This window comes from Convolutriloba macropyga, chromosome 4, assembly GCF_964194025.1.
Source record: "Convolutriloba macropyga chromosome 4, txConMacr16.3, whole genome shotgun sequence".
NCBI classification, from domain to species: Eukaryota; Metazoa; Xenacoelomorpha; order Acoela; family Convolutidae; genus Convolutriloba; species Convolutriloba macropyga.
The window spans coordinates 2,802,437-2,822,776 of record NC_134471.1 but is presented as its reverse complement, the minus strand read 5'-3'; the positions used below and the strand labels follow the sequence as shown (position 1 = coordinate 2,822,776).

The 20,340-nt window shown below is 43.1% G+C and overlaps 2 protein-coding genes across 4 annotated transcripts in view; one reads left to right on the top strand and one right to left on the bottom strand.

Annotated features, from left to right (window-relative positions):
• LOC142337411 (dedicator of cytokinesis protein 11-like) overlaps positions 1 to 20,340 on the top strand; it is a 320,003-nt gene that overhangs the window by 69,674 nt on the left and 229,989 nt on the right. The window lies entirely within an intron of this gene.
• LOC142338721 (uncharacterized) lies at positions 12,463 to 13,269 on the bottom strand. Its single transcript, XM_075388608.1, has 3 exons — positions 13,105 to 13,269; positions 12,705 to 12,951; positions 12,463 to 12,572 (listed from the first exon to the last, which is right to left on the bottom strand). The coding sequence occupies exons 1-3, from the start codon at positions 13,267 to 13,269 to the stop codon at positions 12,463 to 12,465; spliced, it is 522 nt and encodes a 173-aa protein (XP_075244723.1).

Sequence of the window (20,340 nt, the reverse complement as noted above, 5' to 3'; positions counted from 1 at the left end):
AGGGGGGAGCAAAGGCAAAGAGAGAGAGAGAGAGAGAGAGAGAGAGAAGCAAAGGGGAGGGGAGGAAGGAGAGAGAGCAGGGGAGGGGAGAGGGGAGCAAAGGGGAGGGAGGGAGAGGGGGAAGAGAAGGGGGAGCAAAGGCAAAGAGAGAGAGAGAGAGAGAGAGAGAGAGAGAAGCAAAGGGGAGGGGAGGAAGGAGAGAGAGCAGGGGAGGGGGAGAGGGGAGCAAAGGGAGGGAGGGAGAGGGGGAAGAGAAGGGAAGGGGAGCAGAGGCGAGAGAGAGAGAGAGAGAGAGAGAGAGAGAGAGAGAGAGAGAGAAGCAAAGGGGAGGGGAGGAAGGAGAGAGGGGGAGAAAGGAGCAAAGGAGAGGGGGAAGAGATGGGGGAGCAAAGGCGAGAAAGAGAGAGAGATAGGCAGAGGAGAGGAGCAAAAAGCAGTGGAGGAGAGAGGGCAGGGGCGGCGACAAGGGGAGGGCGAGAGAGGGGAGAAGCAGAGAGGGAGAGAGCGGGGGGAGCAGAGAGGGAGAGGAGAGAAAGGGGTGGGAGAGGGCAAAGGCGCAGAAAAGACCAACCTCACCGAGTTGAAGAAGCCAGGAGACCCTCCAGCCAGCCCCGCCACCCAGCCGCTCCAGATCCACCTCGGGTGTCCTCTCCTCGTCCTCGGCTGTCGTCAGATCCTGAAGAAAAAGGAAAACTGAGTACAAGAGAACAGCAGCAAAAAACCATGCACAAAGGTGCATGGTTACCCCCCACACCGAGCCAAAGCACACCAGGGCAAACGCAAAGCCCAAAACCAAACCTAATGCCTGTGCCGAACACCTAAGGGGCAGGGGAACAAAACGGGGCAACAAAAAACGGCACAGGCAAAAAGAGCCCTCAAACCCAAAACCTAAGCACCCAAACGCAAGAGCAAAGCCAAGCAAAGCAACACCTAGGGCCTGCGCCAAAAACCTAGTGGGGGGGAGAGCGCAAAAGGCGCTCAAAAAACCTAGTCCTAAGGAGGTGCAGGCAAACACGTGGGCAAAGCAAAAGCCCAAGCAAAACACCTAAGAGAAAAAGGCGCAAAAAGAGGAGAGGGGAGAGAGGGGGAGAAGGCGAGAGACAGAGAGAGAGGGAGGGGAGCAAAGGGGAGGGAAGGAGATGGGAAGAGAAGGGAAGGGGGGCAGAGGCGAGAGAGAGAGAGAGAGAGAGAGAGAGAGAGAGAGAGAGAGAGGGAGAGAGAGAGAGAGAAGCGAAGGGGAGGGGAGGGGAGGAAGGAGAGAGAGCAGGGGAGGGGGAGAGGGGAGGGAGGGAGAGGGGAAAGAGAAGGGGGAGCAAAGGCAAAGAGAGAGAGAGAGAGAGAAGCAGAGGGGAGGAAGGAGAGAGAGAGAGAGCAGGGCAGGGGAGAAAGGAGTGGGGAGCAAAGGGGAGGGAGGGATAGGGGGAAGAGAAGGGAAGGGCGAGCAGAAGGGAGAGAGAGAGAAGCAAAGGGGAGGGGAGGAAGGAGAGAGAGAGCAGGCGAGGGGGAGAGGGGAGCAAAGGGGAGGGAGGGAGAGGGGAAAGAGAAGGGGGAGCAAAGGCAAAGAGAGAGAGAGAGAGAGAGAGAGAGAGAGAGAGAGAGAGAAGCAAAGGGGAGGGGAGGAAGGAGAGAGAGCAGGGGAGGGGAAGAGGGGAGCAAAGGGGAGGGAGGGAGAGGGGGAAGAGAAGGGAAGGGGAGCAGAGGCGAGAGAGAGAGAGAGAGAAGCAAAGGGGAGGGGAGGAAGGAGAGAGGGGGAGAAAGGAGCAAAGGAGAGGGGGAAGAGATGGGGGAGCAAAGGCGAGAAAGAGAGAGAGAGATAGGCAGAGGAGAGAAGCAAAAAGCAGGGGAGGAGAGAGGGCAGGGGCGGCGACAAGGGGAGGGCGAGAGAGGGGAGAAGCAGAGAGGGAGAGAGCGGGGGGAGCAGAGAGGGAGAGGAGAGAAAGGGGTGGGAGAGGGCAAAGGCGCAAAAAAGACCAACCTCACCGAGTTGAAGAAGCCAGGAGACCCTCCAGCCAGCCCCCCCACCCAGCCGCTCCAGATCCACCTCGGGTGTCCTCTCCTCGTCCTCGGCTGTCGTCAGATCCTAAAGAAAAAGGAAAACTGAGTACAAGAGAACAGCAGCAAAAAACCATGCACAAAGGTGCATGGTTACCCCCCACACCGAGCCAAAGCACACCAGGGCAAAAGCAAAGCCCAAAACCAAACCTAATGCCTGTGCCGAACACCTAAGGGGCAGGGGAACAAAACGGGGCAACAAAAAACGGCACAGGCAAAAAGAGCCCTCAAACCCAAAACCTAAGCACCCAAACGCAAGAGCAAAGCCAAGCAAAGCAACACCTAGGGCCTGCGCCAAAAACCTAGTGGGGGGGAGAGCGCAAAAGGCGCTCAAAAAACCTAGTCCTAAGGAGGCGCAGGCAAACACGTGGGCAAAGCAAAAGCCCAAGCAAAACACCTAAGAGAAAAAGGCGCCGAAAGAGGAGAGGGGAGAGAGGGGGAGAAGGCGAGAGAGAGAGAGAGAGGGAGGGGAGCAAAGGGGAGGGGAGGAAGGAGAGAGCAGGGGAGGGGAAGAGGGGAGAAAGGAGAGGGGAGCAAAGGGGAGGGAGGGAGAGGGGGAGCGAGAGAGAGAGAGAGAGAGAGACGCAAAGGGGACGAAAGGAAGGAGAGAGCAGGGGAGGGGGAGAAAGGAGAGGGGAACAAAGAGGAGGGAGGGAGAGGGTAAACATAAGGGAGAGGAAAGGCAAGAGAGAGAGAGAGAGAGAGAGAGAGAGAGAAGCAAAGGGGAGGGGAGGAAGGAGGGAGAGCAGGGGAGGGGGAGAAAGGAGAGGGCAGCAAAAGGGAGGGAAGGAGAGGGGAAGAGAAGGGAAGGGGAGCAGAGGCGAGAGAGAGAGAGAGAGAGAGAGAGAGAGAGAGAGAGAGAGAGAAGCAAAGGGGAGGGGAGGAAGGAGAGAGGGGGAGAAAGGAGCAAAGGAGAGGGGGAAGAGATGGGGGAGCAAAGGCGAGAAAGAGAGAGAGATAGGCAGAGAAGAGGAGCAAAAAGCAGGGGAGGAGAGAGGGCAGGGGCGGCGACAAGGGGAGGGCGAGAGAGGGGAGAAGCAGAGAGGGAGAGAGCGGGGGGAGCAGAGAGGGAGAGGAGAGAAAGGGGTGGGAGAGGGCAAAGGCGCAGAAAAGACCAACCTCACCGAGTTGAAGAAGCCAGGAGACCCTCCAGCCAGCCCCGCCACCCAGCCGCTCCAGATCCACCTCGGGTGTCTTCTCCTCGTCCTCGGCTGTCGTCAGATCCTGAAGAAAAAGGAAAACTGAGTACAAGAGAACAGCAGCAAAAACCATGCACAAAGGTGCATGGTTACCCCCCACACCAAGCCAAAGCACACCAGGGCAAAAGCAAAGCCCAAAACCAAACCTAATGCCTGTGCCGAACACCTAAGGGGCAGGGGAACAAAACGGGGCAACAAAAAACGGCACAGGCAAAAAGAGCCCTCAAACCCAAAACCTAAGCACCCAAACGCAAGAGCAAAGCCAAGCAAAGCAACACCTAGGGCCTGCGCCAAAAACCTAGTGGGGGGGAGAGCGCAAAAGGCGCTCAAAAAACCTAGTCCTAAGGAGGCGCAGGCAAACACGTGGGCAAAGCAAAAGCCCAAGCAAAACACCTAAGAGAAAAAGGCGCAAAAAGAGGAGAGGGGAGAGAGGGGGAGAAGGCGAGAGACAGAGAGAGAGGGAGGGGAGCAAAGGGGAGGGAAGGAGATGGGAAGAGAAGGGGGGCAGAGGCGAGAGAGAGAGAGAGAGAGAGAGAGAGAGGGAGAGAGAGAGAGAGAGAAGCGAAGGGGAGGGGAGGAAGGAGAGAGAGCAGGGGAGGGGGAGAGGGGAGGGAGGGAGAGGGGAAAGAGAAGGGGGAGCAAAGGCAAAGAGAGAGAGAGAGAAGCAGAGGGGAGGAAGGAGAGAGAGAGAGAGAGCAGGGCAGGGGAGAAAGGAGTGGGGAGCAAAGGGGAGGGAGGGATAGGGGGAAGAGAAGGGAAGGGCGAGCAGAAGGGAGAGAGAGAGAAGCAAAGGGGAGGGGAGGAAGGAGAGAGAGAGCAGGCGAGGGGGAGAGGGGAGCAAAGGGGAGGGAGGGAGAGGGGAAAGAGAGGGGGGAGCAAAGGCAAAGAGAGAGAGAGAGAGAGAGAGAGAGAGAGAGAGAGAGAGAAGCAAAGGGGAGGGGAGGAAGGAGAGAGAGCAGGGGAGGGGAAGAGGGGAGCATAGGGGAGGGAGGGAGAGGGGGAAGAGAAGGGAAGGGGAGCAGAGGCGAGAGAGAGAGAGAGAGAGAAGCAAAGGGGAGGGGAGGAAGGAGAGAGGGGGAGAAAGGAGCAAAGGAGAGGGGGAAGAGATGGGGGAGCAAAGGCGAGAAAGAGAGAGAGAGAGATAGGCAGAGGAGAGAAGCAAAAAGCAGGGGAGGAGAGAGGGCAGGGGCGGCGACAAGGGGAGGGCGAGAGAGGGGAGAAGCAGAGAGGGAGAGAGCGGGGGGAGCAGAGAGGGAGAGGAGAGAAAGGGGTGGGAGAGGGCAAAGGCGCAAAAAAGACCAACCTCACCGAGTTGAAGAAGCCAGGAGACCCTCCAGCCAGCCCCGCCACCCAGCCGCTCCAGGTCCACCTCGGGTGTCCTCTCCTCGTCCTCGGCTGTCGTCAGATCCTAAAGAAAAAGGAAAACTGAGTACAAGAGAACAGCAGCAAAAAACCATGCACAAAGGTGCATGGTTACCCCCCACACCGAGCCAAAGCACACCAGGGCAAAAGCAAAGCCCAAAACCAAACCTAATGCCTGTGCCGAACACCTAAGGGGCAGGGGAACAAAACGGGGCAACAAAAAACGGCACAGGCAAAAAGAGCCCTCAAACCCAAAACCTAAGCACCCAAACGCAAGAGCAAAGCCAAGCAAAGCAACACCTAGGGCCTGCGCCAAAAACCTAGTGGGGGGGAGAGCGCAAAAGGCGCTCAAAAAACCTAGTCCTAAGGAGGCGCAGGCAAACACGTGGGCAAAGCAAAAGCCCAAGCAAAACACCTAAGAGAAAAAGGCGCCGAAAGAGGAGAGGGGAGAGAGGGGGAGAAGGCGAGAGAGAGAGGGAGGGGAGGAAGGAGAGAGCAGGGGAGGGGAAGAGGGGAGAAAGGAGAGGGGAGCAAAGGGGAGGGAGGGAGAGGGGGAGCGAGAGAGAGAGAGAGAGACGCAAAGGGGACGAAAGGAAGGAGAGAGCAGGGGAGGGGGAGAAAGGAGAGGGGAACAAAGAGGAGGGAGGGAGAGGGTAAACATAAGGGGGAGGAAAGGCAAGAGAGAGAGAGAGAGAGAGAGAGAGAGAGAAGCAAAGGGGAGGGGAGGAAGGAGGGAGAGCAGGGGAGGGGGAGAAAGGAGAGGGCAGCAAAAGGGAGGGAAGGAGAGGGGAAGAGAAGGGAAGGGGAGCAGAGGCGAGAGAGAGAGAGAGAGAGAGAGAGAGAGAGAAGCAAAGGGGAGGGGAGGAAGGAGAGAGGGGGAGAAAGGAGCAAAGGAGAGGGGGAAGAGATGGGGGAGCAAAGGCGAGAAAGAGAGAGAGATAGGCAGAGGAGAGGAGCAAAAAGCAGGGGAGGAGAGAGGGCAGGGGCGGCGACAAGGGGAGGGCGAGAGAGGGGAGAAGCAGAGAGGGAGAGAGCGGGGGGAGCAGAGAGGGAGAGGAGAGAAAGGGGTGGGAGAGGGCAAAGGCGCAGAAAATACCAACCTCACCGAGTTGAAGAAGCCAGGAGACCCTCCAGCCAGCCCCGCCACCCAGCCGCTCCAGATCCACCTCGGGTGTCTTCTCCTCGTCCTCGGCTGTCGTCAGATCCTGAAGAAAAAGGAAAACTGAGTACAAGAGAACAGCAGCAAAAACCATGCACAAAGGTGCATGGTTACCCCCCACACCGAGCCAAAGCACACCAGGGCAAAAGCAAAGCCCAAAACCAAACCTAATGCCTGTGCCGAACACCTAAGGGGCAGGGGAACAAAACGGGGCAACAAAAAAGGGCACAGGCAAAAAGAGCCCTCAAACCCAAAACCTAAGCACCCAAACGCAAGAGCAAAGCCAAGCAAAGCAACACCTAGGGCCTGCGCCAAAAACCTAGTGGGGGGAGAGCGCAAAAGGCGCTCAAAAAACCTAGTCCTAAGGAGGCACAGGCAAACACGTGGGCAAACCTAAAGAGTCCGCTGTACCTCAGTTGCAGCGTTAAAAAGACAAGTCAACAAATTAGAAGCAAAAATATAACAATGATTGGGTTTAATTTTCAGAAGAAGAGTTGTAGACATAATACAGAAAGTTATTGAAAGGCTCAAACTTTAATACAAATTCGTTATAGGAGCACAATCGCAAATAATTAAACAAAATAAAACCTGCATTGAGTGTAAACTTTTCGCATTGAGTGTAAACTAACATAAGACAAAACTCCAAAATGGTCATTGAATTTTGTTCAACTGCGGTAAAAATTCGCAAAACAGCGCAGAAACTTTTAAAAATGCTCCCGGGAAAAATATCCCGCCCAATAGTATTTGTTCACACAAATGCTTGATAAACATTAATGAAAATTTCCCGCCCTATTCTTTTATGGGAGCATTTTTATTTTTTTTTGGATTTATGTTCAATGCTTTTCATTATTATAAACAGGTATGGGACAAGAAACAAGAATTCTATAAAAGCATCTTAAAACCTAAAGAGTCCGCTGTACCTCAGTTGCAGCGTTAAAAAGACAAGTCAACAAAATAGAAGCGAAAATATAACAATGATTGGGTTTAATTTTCAGAAGAAGAGTTGTAGACTTAATACAGAAAGATATTGAAAGGCTCAAACTTTAAAACAAATTCGTTATAGGAGCACAATCGCAAATAATTAAACAAAATAAAAACTGTTTCCCTTTTTCTCGAGTAATTTTTTTGTGAATATAAGTTCTTTTCAGATATTATTATAAAACTCACAGAACTCACAAAAGGACTATTAAAACAATTTAAAACTTTGGGTAAAATTGAGAACTTTGGGAAACAATTTCATTCAACAGTTTAACCAAATAATTTTTCTTGGAATATGCAAAACGGAGCTAACAGCAAGCGTTTCATATTTGTTTAGTAAGAAACTGTTACATCATTTTAAAAACCTAATCGAAAAAAAAACAAACCTAAATAGCTTCAATGTTGCAAAAGCTCCTTTTTGCATTGAGTGTAAACTTGAATAAGACAAACAACCAAAATGATCATTGAATATTCAAGTGCAAAAACCTGCAATAAAGCGAAAAGAATTTAAAAAATGCTCCCGGGAAAAATATCCCGCCCAATAGTATTTGTTCACGCAAATGTTTGATAAACATTGAGGAAAATTTCCCACCCTATTCTTTTATGGGAGCATTTTTTGAATTTTTTTTTTGAACTTATCTTCAAATCATTTCCATTATAATGAGAGCAAAAGTGAAACCAATATTGAAACATTGGGACATTAATTATCAAAATTGTTTGAGTTAACAAGTTTTCAGAAAATTATGCAAGTTTATCTTTTTCATTGTTTTTGGTGAAAAGTATTTGTTTGTGGCAAAAGTTTGGTAACTTCATTGCTGTTGAGTACAATTGGAGATGAAATTGAAACGAAAGTAAATGCCGAGGCTTTCAGTGTGTTGCAGGTAGAGATTAGGCAGAGACCGTTAGAGAGGGCAGATTGTAGCTTGGCAGTCAGCAAGGCAATGTTGGGAAGATGTGAGGAATTATCACCTAAACAGCTGAGAGCAGCAAAAGGGGACAAGACTAAGAAACCGCTAATGGTGTCCTATAATATAAAGATTTCGCTGTACCTCAGTTGCAGCGTGTGAAAGACAAGTCAACAAATCGAAAGCAAAGGCATTTTGAGAAAGCTTGGGGCTAATATTCAGAAAAGATTTAGACAAAGCACAGTAAAGTTTTAGCAGGGCTCAAACATGTTATAGGAGCATTAGTTATACGACGTAGAAACTGTTCCCGTTTTTTCTCAATTAAGGTTTTTTAAAAAATAAGTTTTAAGATGTAAGAATGAAACTCATACATATGAATAAAAAGGACTATCGAAGCAAATATGAATTCGTGGAAAATCGCGAAAATTCGGAAACAGTTTCCTTCAACACTTTAGCCAAACAAAACTTCTTATAAAGTTTCCGCTATACCTCCGTTGTAGTGTTATAAAGACAATTCAATAAATTTCAAGCATTATGACACCGTTTGGGGATAATATACAAAGTAAAGTTTTAGAAGGTCTCTAACTTGTTATAGGAGCAATGGTTATCGGAGCCAAATTCAGTTACACGAGAGCAATTAAATAATTGAAGTATAAACTGTTTCCCTTTTTCTCGAGCAAATGATTTGGAAATATAAGTTCTCTGATATAAAAATAAAACTCACAGAAATGGCTAAGACAAAAAATTTGGGGGGAAAATCGAGAACTTTGGGAAACAGTTTTCTTCAACACTGTAAACAAACAATTTTTACAACCTGCAAAAAGGAGCTAACAGCGTTTTCGATTTGGTTAGTACGAAGCTGTTAAAACATTTTAAAACAGATCAAAAAAAATAAATCTAAATTATTTAATGCTTTAGTGAATGTTGCAAAAGCTCCTTTTTGTAGATTGTAAATTGGTCGTTAATGCGGCAAATTAAAAAATATTTTTTGGTAAGACTGGAGAATTTTTATCGTTTCATCATAAGCATGTTTTCTTTGCCGCATTAACTCAATTTACAAGCCAAATTTGTTGTTAATTATACTCCAGAGGAGAGCCCTCACACTTTTGCGACCCTTATTATTCAAGTGTGCAGGATCGTCACTAATAAAGTCATGAAACTGGACATGGCGGGGTCCTACATAAGAATTGACAGTATTGGTAAGCAACAACTGCTTCAGATAACCGTTTGTTTCTATCACCAGATGTTTTTTTTCTACAAAATCCAGCCTCAGCATAAGTCCAACTACTGCCACACTTACATTTGCCTCGGCTAGGACATTATGGAAAGCTATGATTCTGCAGGCCGTATCATACGGAGTTTCTGTAGGAAAACGATTTCTCGGATGGACACCAATATCATTGTTACCGCACATTATTATAACATGAGTATATTGTTTTGCAATTAGTATTTCATTGGCCCATAGAAACGATGCCCTATACCCAGGTCTTGCCAGATAATTTATATTGTAACGATTTAACCTTTCATCGATGCCGATTTCGGGCTCCAGGCGGACGGTGTTGCTATCGCCAATAATTAAAATCCGAGGTCTAAAACATTCATAATGTTTTGAATTCACAGAAATTTGAAATCACTGCAAAATAAATTTAGATGAACGAAACGTTAACACTGGGTGGAGGTTGAAGTATGTGGGACATTTTGCAAACACTAGTTATGTTCAAAACCTTCCTTAACAACACTAACACGATAACTACTTAATTTTTTCGACACAACACATTTAAATTTGAGCTCGCTTATACTTAAAAACTCTAGATCTCCTGTATCACAAATATTGTAGAGTAATCCGTACGAAATTTCATTGTTAGAAAGAAATACTTCTTCAACTTTCACAAAAAATCTTACTAACGCCCAAGTTTCGGACTCCCTTTAGACGTACGCCTCTACAAGAACAAAATTTTCATTCGAAGTTTGAAAAATACACTCTCCGTAGTTGTCGCCTAATTTTGTGTACGCTTTTGAACCGAATAATTTGCCAAGAGGGTTAATGTATCTCGCAAAAATATTTTCGTCCTCATTGAGGAAACTTTTACATTCTTCGCTAATTCGAGTAAATTTCTGAACAACAGGGCCCAATGGAATGCCTGATTGTTTTTGATGCTCAAAAAATTTACATAATCGATCCTGTCGTTTCAAAAATTCCTCAACCAGGCTACGAGAGTTTTTTATGGTACCAGAAGTAGACGTCAGAAGTTCACGATGGGCCGATTCGAAAGGGAAAGCAGAAAAACGCCAGAGGGGTCCCATTTTTCGCACTTGTTCAGGCAAGTGCCGCATTGCATGGAAGTTGAATGATTGTGAATTTATGCCAAAGCGTCTTACAAACGATTCGAAGAAGCTATCAATAAGGCACTCAGATTTATGAATATCCGACTCCGTAACAACTGCTCCAGAAAGCAGTCTAATAGCAAAGCAAAGTATACGAAAACTGTTTAAATTTTCTCTTATATTAGCACAAAATAAATCACTTGAAAGCACCAACGGTCCCAGATGAAAAAAAAACAATTTAAAATCGGCCGCTTTCCACAATTGTATATCATCTAAACTTATTGGTCGATGCAGAAAATCCAGTGGAACTGAGCATTTTTTTAACCTAGACATGACCTTATGCCGCTCATTTTTTATAATAGTAGCTAATAACATTTTTGTTAGAACTTTTCCTGTTCCCAAGAAAACCTGATGCATTGCATCAATTGGTGCGTCATCCGGAAAACAGAAAATGTCATTGAAAGGAGAATTAGACTTTATACCTAAAATTGGTCTGTTCCGACGCACTGATTGCTCAGCACACCAGGTGAAGGATTCTTTAGTGCGATTAAGAAAAGGGGCTTTTACTGGGAAAAGGGTACGATTGTTATGGCGAATCCCTTTCATTAAGCAAAATGTACAACTAAAGAAACCCATGTGTTGGTACATGCAAAGTGAATAAGCAGTAGCCGGCATATCACAAACTAAAGACCGAGCTACGAATCTAAGTCTTCCAATCTGCTCAAACTCAAATGACTGATGCAGTATTGTTTTTATTTCAAACACAATCTTGTCTAGAAAACTTTTAAAATCAGGTTTACCTTGTCCATGCCACACAGCAAGCAGCGCCATATTTTTCACAGAAGATCTAAGTAGAGGGGGTAAATTAAAAACTTGAACCCAAACAGGCCAGATAGATGTATTTCTCGATTTAAAAACGGATGCGCCATCTAGATTAAACACTAACTGGACTTCTTCGCTCCTAAAATTGTCCACTGGGTCTGCCCAAGTACAACATGAGCGCCATGACAATTTTATATACTCTAAGTTTCGTTCAATTATCTTTTGCAGTTGAGTCAACAAATCAATGCACACAATAGAACTAGTTTCGCCTTCCGCAACCGTTATATTAGGAAGAAAAGTGATATATTGTCGGCTATTGATATTGTTAGGACGAGGTAACGAGTCTGAAAACAACTTAAGAAAGTCATCTTTAGCAATCTTGGAAAGTTTATGCTTGTCTCTTAGGAAATCAAATAATCTAAAAAATTTTCCAGTTGAAAGGTGTGAGCCAATGAAAAGTTCATCATCGCAATCATCGTCTTCCATCAATTCAGTAACGCTGTAAAACTTAATATCTGCTACCGAAGAGTCCTCAAATTCATGCAATGAAACTGGAGTAGATTCTAAGTTAGGGGGCGATACATGCATTATATCCGCTACATGCGAAAAAGCTTCAATAAGGGAAGCGTTTGCTGGTGGGCTATCAAGTTCAATATGATTTTCCAATTCACTATTATCTGGCGGTTCATTTTGGTAAGGCGTTTCGGTGACCTCGTCAGCTGCTGTTTCTATTAATTCAAATTGACCGTATAAATTATCATAATCGACAAAATCAATTTCACCTTCATCTGACGTATCACTACAAAACCTTTCTCTACCACTAAAACGAGTACAATTTTCACTATTAGAAAGCTGTATTCGTTTCGGGATAGCACGTTGTTCAAGTTGCTGAATCTCGACAGTTTTATTATTTTTCTTCTTTTTTCTACATGGCTCTGGCGAAGGAGGACAAGGATTACTATGAAGGGTTTTGAAAGGGCAACAACATTCATGATTAAAATCACCGAAATAATTTCTGTCATATAACACTAATATCTCCTCGCCAAGATCAATTTCTCGCACTGCAATACATTTCATAACAGATCCTACTCTACTGTATTTAGCATTAGGTTTACATGAATGGTTTACAAATGATATCGGACCAAGCATGAGCCACTGTTTCTTAAGAAGCGTACTTTCAATTAGCGAAAAATCGTTGTAATTTACTTGCACTTCGCTGCTTTCAATAATACTTAAAAATCCACTCAGACCAGGAATGCATGTACCTTTCGCAATTTTTTCAGCAGAAAAAATTCCAAGTGGACTAAACGAGAAAGCCGGCAGATAAGAAACAGTACGCAGCTCGCATTTTTCTAAACAAAGTTTATACTGACCGTCAAGAAAATTTTTCAGTACATTTATTTCGGTGGTGACATCTCCTGGGTCAACATCAATTTTGTGTCCCCTGATTTCTTCAGTATCCACATGAGTCTCAACCAACTGTTTGTCAACATTCGCCAAACACTGCCAACTTAATTTCAACTTACTAACGCTTTTCTCAAAGCTTGCGTTCATTTTCATCTTAAAAATTTTTTCATGAGTTATAAAGTTTCTCTCATATTAAACTCTGATGCCAAAAAAGGAGAACAACACAGCGAAAAATTTCTTTAAATTCAGAAGTTCACTGATTACGTAAGGATGCCCATCTTTCGTGGAAACCCAAATTGTTTGCAGCGTCTTTTGCTCGTCGGAACGCGAATCTACTTCTGCCAGATATTTGCGTCAGTGCCTCTAAATTAAAAAAAACCATGGATAAATTTTGTGGGAGTTTCTCTGACAAGTACCTCAGTTGCTTGCCAACAAAACTACTTTTCCTTATTTTTTGATGCAATTTAATTCATATTTATTGACTATGAAATTAACCTCTGAAACAGAACTCGGCGTCTTCAGGCACCCTAAGTCGACCAAATTGCCTGGGTTGTCGTTTTCCGGGAAACCAACACATGGATTTTCTTTCCTCCAAAGTCAATATCTTACGCGCTAAGAACCGACCAACTTCTGGGTAGTTATCAGGATCGCCACTATACTCCAGTAGATTGAACCCATTCCAAATAACCTCTTTTTTCTTCTCGTTCGGTTTCAGAGTCAGTTTTTGAACACTTTTGATGTTCTAAAGTAGAGGCAGTATATGCCATTAAAACAATAATATGAAAATTTGGGAAAAAAATGTGAAATGCTTTAGTTAGTTTTGAACATTTAAGAAAAGGAAAGCTAGAAAAATTTTACTTCAGATTAAAGACTTAAAAATTTTTCGCAAGATTACCTGATTTTGAATGTTTCGTGTGCAGTAGACCAGACTGTTGTGTAGAGAAACAAGAGATTTACTGTTTTCCACCAACTTACACTCAATACTAAGAAGAGACCTATAGGCATTTTCAATCACTTGGTCATCAGATTCTTCCCCTCTGTTGTTTCCAATATCAGTCATACTTAAAGTTCAAATCAAAACCTCTGAAATATTGTAAAAAATAGTTTTTGAAAAGGACAAAAGGGCATTTAAAGATAACGAAAACGAATAGGCAGCGTCAATGTTAAATTAGAACCTCAGAAAATACAAAAGTTCCAAAAAACAGAGCTAGGTGAGACAAAAGGTCTACTAAGATTATCGGTCTTTTCCCAATCTGCCAGACCGAGTGGCTGGTAGTTTATTATCAAATCGAACTTTGTTTGCGTCGTATCTTTTTGAAGTACTGGGAGTCGACTCAGGGTGATCAGTACTCAACGCCTCTTGTTGACTCCTATGGGCCCCATTCTCTTTACTTTTATCAACATCTTCTCTCATGTTCAACCCGATTTGATTTACCAGTTTCAGATGATATCTATATCGTGACTCAGAGTATCTCGAGCCCAAAATTGCTTTCACGGCTTTCTTGAACAAATCCGTTCTCTCCTGGTCGGCTTTTTCACGAGACATTGCAGTTCTTCTCGGATCAATAACGTACTTTTTGAGTTCCTCCGGCTGGAAAAGTTCGAGTACAACTCGCTTGCATTTATCAGAGTCATTTATGCCGCCAAGTGCCATCAAATTGACGCCATTATATTCAACCACCTCGTTACTTTCGGAACTTTGAGGCAATTCAAAGTCAGAAACATCTCGACCAGTCCCATGATCTGTTACTTGATTCAGCTGAACAGTCGCCTTTTTGATGAGTTTACCTGATTCTCTTAGCAACTGCGCGTCGGCTGCCAAGCGACCTTCAATTCGTTCCATAAGTTGGGTGAAGGCTTTCAAAGCAGCGTCCTAAAGGCAGACTAAAATCTTAGAAAAAAATTGTTTTAGAAAAAGCGTACCTCAGTTGCGCTTTTTCTAAAATTTGTTAATCTTAGGCGAAAGGTTACTTGAAAGCGTACCTCAGTTGCGCTTTCAACAAAAAAACTTATCCTAATCATAGCAGCATTAGAGACAAGATGCTAGAACGAGCGTACATTGTTTACGCTCTTTCACATCGCAATCAGGCGTGTTGCACAATTTAAATTGTTATATTGAGACCTAGACTGAAAAACGGACCAAAAAAATCAACACAGGTTTCAAAAAGGGACCTTTTTATTTTGGTACGAAGTTGTGAACTCCAGGCACTTTTTGCACAGCTTATCCTTTTCCGTTATGTTTACGTCCTCCAGTCCTAGTGGTCCCCTCAACTCCAATAAGTTGGCATCGTTACACTCGCTCGCTTGTTTTGCCATCTCGTCAATCAACTCCCTCTCTTGATTATCGAAATCCTCATTTTCCAACAATGAACTACAATCAGAATCGTCAAGTGTTCGCCGCTTTTTTGAAGCATTGCCATTTTGCTGGGAAGCTTTAAGTTTTTGCAACGGTGGTTGAGTTGTCTGTTGACTATGCGCTTTTGATCCAGGGTATTGATTCTCTTTTTCTGAATCTTGAATCTCTCTGCATTGGTCTATGAAAGCTTGACTCAAATTGATCGCTCTGAAGACTTTTCCTTTCCTTAACTCATCACTTAACACTCTTGCCCAGGCAATAATTTGTTGGCCCGGACCGTGCTTTACGAATAGACCAAGTCCCTTCTTCAGCTGTACTTCCTCGTACCTTTCTAAGCTCAACTTCAAAGCATTATCCTGCAACTTCAGAGGGAAGACAGGAGAATGAGCAGGATAATAATCAAAACTGTTGTCGATAGGAAAATAGAACAGGAACAGGTAATTCCGATCCAGTACAATAGATGGCTGGGTGTTTCGCTGCGGCCGTTGAGAAATTCCTCCGGACATTCTACAACAACCAATATACATTCATAAATATATATATATATATATATATATATATATATATATATATATACACATGTATATATATATATATATATAAATATATATATATATATATATATATATATATATATATATATATATATATATGTGTATATATTTGGATGTTGGATGCATATATTATTTCAAATAACTTCTATGACAGTATGGAAGTAGAAATCACAAACGAAAAGCGAGCGAACAAACGAATAGAAGTGATTTCGACTTTTATACTGTCATAGAAGTGATTTCAAATAGTATATGCATCCAATATCAATGTATGAGAGAGCTATGTATGGGACACGCTTTATAAAAAAACACTTACAAAAAAGACCAATGACTAATACAATTGCTACAAAATACGTTTTCGTTCATCTAATTTACTAAAAACTAGTAGATTTGTAGACTTACTCCATGGTGTACGATCAGTTCCAGTTGAAGTTGCAGAATTTGAAGGCAAATAGTTGAAGAATTTGAGAATTTGAACGCAAGCAAATGATCTGAAAAATAATTCAATTTAACCAGGAGTGCGCAACCCAAATATTCTGAACACATTGGTTGAAGGTATTCACATCTGATGCGGACAGAAAGAACCATTGAAACCATCTTTAAAATTTTTTGAAGCAACGACGAAAAACCAGCAAGCACGCGAAGAACGAGCGACCGCAAAATGAGCGTAACAAAACCGAACGAGCGTGAAAGCGAACGAACGAAAACGAGCGAGCGCAGAACGAAGAGCCTGAAAGCGAACAAACGGAAAACAGTTTGAAAAAATTTGAAAATCAATTTAAGTTGAAACACTATATAGCTAGTTTTTTAGCGCGAAATTTGACTACGTATCGAGTACTTTTTTCGTATACCATCTAGGTCAAAAATTCTTTCCCTATCTGACTCTACTCGAAAAGTGACACTCCTCCTTAGACCCTCAATTCATTTGAATAAGTCCTTGACTAGGTTGAAAACCAATTTATGTTGAAACACTATATAGCCACTTTTTGAGCGCGAAATTTGACAACGTATGGAGTATTTTTTTCGTATACCACCTAGGTCAAAAATTCTTTGCCTAACAGACTGTACTCGGACAGTGACACTCCTCCTTAGACCCTCAATTCATTTGAATAAGTCCTTGACTAGGCTGAAAACCAATTTATGTTGAAATACTATATAGCTAGTTTTTGAGCGCAAAATTTGACAACGTATCGAGTACTTTTTTCGTATACCACCTAGGTCAAAAATTCTTTCCCTATTTGACTGCACTCGGACAGTGACACTCCTCCTTAGACCCTCAATTCATTTGAATAGGTCCTTGACTAGGTTGAAAACCAATTTATGTTGAAACACTATATAGCTAGTTTTTGAGCGCGAAATTTGACAACGTATCGAGTACTTTTTTCGTATACCACCTAGGTCAAAAATTCTTTCCCTATTTGACTGTACTCGGACAGTGACACTCCTCCTTAGACCCTCAATTCATTTGAATAAGTCCTTGACTAGGTTGAAAACCAATTTATGTTGAAACACTATATAGCTAGTTTTTGAGCGCGAAATTTGACAACGTATCGAGTACTTTTTTCGTATACCACCTAGGTCAAAAATTCTTTCCCTATCTGACTGAACTCGGACAGTGACACTCCTCCTTAGACCCTCAATTCATTTGAATAAGTCCTTGACTAGGTTGAAAAGCAATTTATGTTGAAACACTATATAGCCACTTTTTGAGCGCGAAATTTGACAACGTATGGAGTATTTTTTTCGTATAGCACCTAGGTCAAATATCCTTTGCCAAACAGACTGTACTCGGACAGTGACACTCCTCCTTAGACCCTCAATTCATTTGAATAAGTCCTTGACTAGGTTGAAAACCAATTTATGTTGAAACACTATATAGCTAGTTTTTGAGCGCGAAATTTGACAACGTATCGAGTACTTTTTTCGTATACCACCTAGGTCAAAAATTCTTTCCCTATTTGACTGTACTCGGACAGTGACACTCCTCCTTAGACCCTCAATTCATTTGAATAAGTCCTTGACTAGGTTGAAAAGCAATTTATGTTGAAACACTATATAGCCACTTTTTGAGCGCGAAATTTGACAACGTATGGAGTATTTTTTCGTATACCACCTAGGTCAAAAATCCTTTGCCAAACAGACTGTACTCGGACAGTGACACTCCTCCTTAGACCCTCAATTCATTTGAATAAGTCCTTGACTAGGTTGAAAACCAATTTATGTTGAAACACTATATAGCTAGTTTTTGAGCGCGAAATTTGACAACGTATCGAGTACTTTTTTCGTATACCACCTAGGTCAAAAATTCTTTCCCTATTTGACTGTACTCGGACAGTGACACTCCTCCTTAGACCCTCAATTCATTTGAATAAGTCCTTGACTAGGTTGAAAACCAATTTATGTTGAAACACTATATAGCTAGTTTTTGAGCGCGAAATTTGACAACGTATCGAGTACTTTTTTCGTATACCACCTAGGTCAAAAATTCTTTCCCTATCTGACTGTACTCGGACAGTGACACTCCTCCTTAGACCCTCAATTCATTTGAATAGGTCCTTGACTAGGTTGAAAAGCAATTTATGTTGAAACACTATATAGCCACTTTTTGAGCGCGAAATTTGACAACGTATGGAGTATTTTTTTCGTATACCACCTAGGTCAAAAATTCTTTGCCTAACAGACTGTACTCGGACAGTGACACTCCTCCTTAGACCCTCAATTCATTTGAATAAGTCCTTGACTAGGTTGAAAAGCAATTTATGTTGAAACACTATATAGCCACTTTTTGAGCGCGAAATTTGACAACGTATGGAGTATTTTTTTCGTATACCACCTAGGTCAAAAATCCTTTGCCAAACAGACTGTACTCGGACAGTGACACTCCTCCTTAGACCCTCAATTCATTTGAATAAGTCCTTGACTAGGTTGAAAAGCAATTTATGTTGAAACACTATATAGCCACTTTTTGAGCGCGAAATTTGACAACGTATGGAGTATTTTTTTCGTATACCACCTAGGTCAAAAATCCTTTGCCAAACAGACTGTACTCGGACAGTGACACTCCTCCTTAGACCCTCAATTCATTTGAATAAGTCCTTGACTAGGCTGAAAACCAATTTATGTTGAAACACTATACAGCTAGTTTTTGAGCGCAAAATTTGACAACGTATCGAGTACTTTTTTCGTATACCACCTAGGTCAAAAATTCTTTCCCTATCTGACTGAACTCGGACAGTGACACTCCTCCTTAGACCCTCAATTCATTTGAATAAGTCCTTGACTAGGTTGAAAAGCAATTTATGTTGAAACACTATATAGCCACTTTTTGAGCGCGAAATTTGACAACGTATGGAGTATTTTTTTCGTATACCACCTAGGTCAAAAATCCTTTGCCAAACAGACTGTACTCGGACAGTGACACTCCTCCTTAGACCCTCAATTCATTTGAATAAGTCCTTGACTAGGTTGAAAAGCAATTTATGTTGAAACACTATATAGCCACTTTTTGAGCGCGAAATTTGACAACGTATGGAGTATTTTTTTCGTATACCACCTAGGTCAAAAATCCTTTGCCAAACAGACTGTACTCGGACAGTGACACTCCTCCTTAGACCCTCAATTCATTTGAATAAGTCCTTGACTAGGCTGAAAACCAATTTATGTTGAAACACTATACAGCTAGTTTTTGAGCGCAAAATTTGACAACGTATCGAGTACTTTTTTCGTATACCACCTAGGTCAAAAATTCTTTCCCTATCTGACTGAACTCGGACAGTGACACTCCTCCTTAGACCCTCAATTCATTTGAATAAGTCCTTGACTAGGTTGAAAAGCAATTTATGTTGAAACACTATATAGCCACTTTTTGAGCGCGAAATTTGACAACGTATGGAGTATTTTTTTCGTATACCACCTAGGTCAAAAATCCTTTGCCAAACAGACTGTACTCGGACAGTGACACTCCTCCTTAGACCCTCAATTCATTTGAATAAGTCCTTGACTAGGTTGAAAACCAATTTATGTTGAAACACTATATAGCTAGTTTTTGAGCGCGAAATTTGACGTATCGAGTACTTTTTTTGTATACCACCTAGGTCAAAAATTCTTTCCCTATTTGATTGTACTCGGACAGTGACACTCCTCCTTAGACCCTCAATTCATTTGAATAAGTCCTTGACTAGGTTGAAAACCAATTTATGTTGAAACACTATATAGCTAGTTTTTGAGCGCGAAATTTGACAACGTATCGAGTACTTTTTTCGTATACCACCTAGGTCAAAAATTCTTTCCCTATCTGACTGTACTCGGACAGTGACACTCCTCCTTAGACCCTCAATTCACTTGAATAAGTCCTTGACTAGGTTGAAAACCAATTTATGTTGAAACACTATATAGCTAGTTTTTGAGCGCGAAATTTGACAACGTATCGAGTACTTTTTTCGTATACCACCTAGGTCAAAAATTCTTTCCCTATCTGACTGTACTCGGACAGTGACACTCCTCCTTAGACCCTCAATTCATTTGAATAAGTCCTTGACTAGGTTGAAAACCAATTTATGTTGAAACACTATATAGCTAGTTTTTGAGCGCGAAATTTGACAACGTATGGAGTATTTTTTTCGTATAGCACCTAGGTCAAAAATCCTTTGCCAAACAGACTGTACTCGGACAGTGACACTCCTCCTTAGACCCTCAATTCATTTGAATAAGTCCTTGACTAGGTTGAAAACCAATTTATGTTGAAACACTATATAGCTAGTTTTTGAGCGCGAAATTTGACAACGTATCGAGTACTTTTTTCGTATACCACCTAGGTCAAAAATCCTTTGCCAAACAGACTGTACTCGGACAGTGACACTCCTCCTTAGACCCTCAATTCATTTGAATAAGTCCTTGACTAGGTTGAAAACCAATTTATGTTGAAACACTATATAGCTAGTTTTTGAGCGCGAAATTTGACAACGTATCGAGTACTTTTTTCGTATACCACCTAGGTCAAAAATTCTTTCCCTATTTGACTGTACTCGGACAGTGACACTCCTCCTTAGACCCTCAATTCATTTGAATAAGTCCTTGACTAGGTTGAAAAGCAATTTATGTTGAAACACTATATAGCCACTTTTTGAGCGCGAAATTTGACAACGTATGGAGTATTTTTTCGTATACCACCTAGGTCAAAAATCCTTTGCCAAACAGACTGTACTCGGACAGTGACACTCCTCCT

Coding starts and splice junctions, on each gene's coding strand:
- LOC142338721 (XM_075388608.1), bottom strand. CDS start 13,269: ATGACTGATATTGGAAACAACAGAGGGGAAGAATCTGATGACCAAGTG. Junction 12,952..13,104: donor CACGAAACATTCAAAATCAG/GTAATCTTGCGA, acceptor CCTCTACTTTAG/AACATCAAAAGTGTTCAAAA. Junction 12,573..12,704: donor CGCCGAGTTCTGTTTCAGAG/GTTAATTTCATA, acceptor TTTTTAATTTAG/AGGCACTGACGCAAATATCT.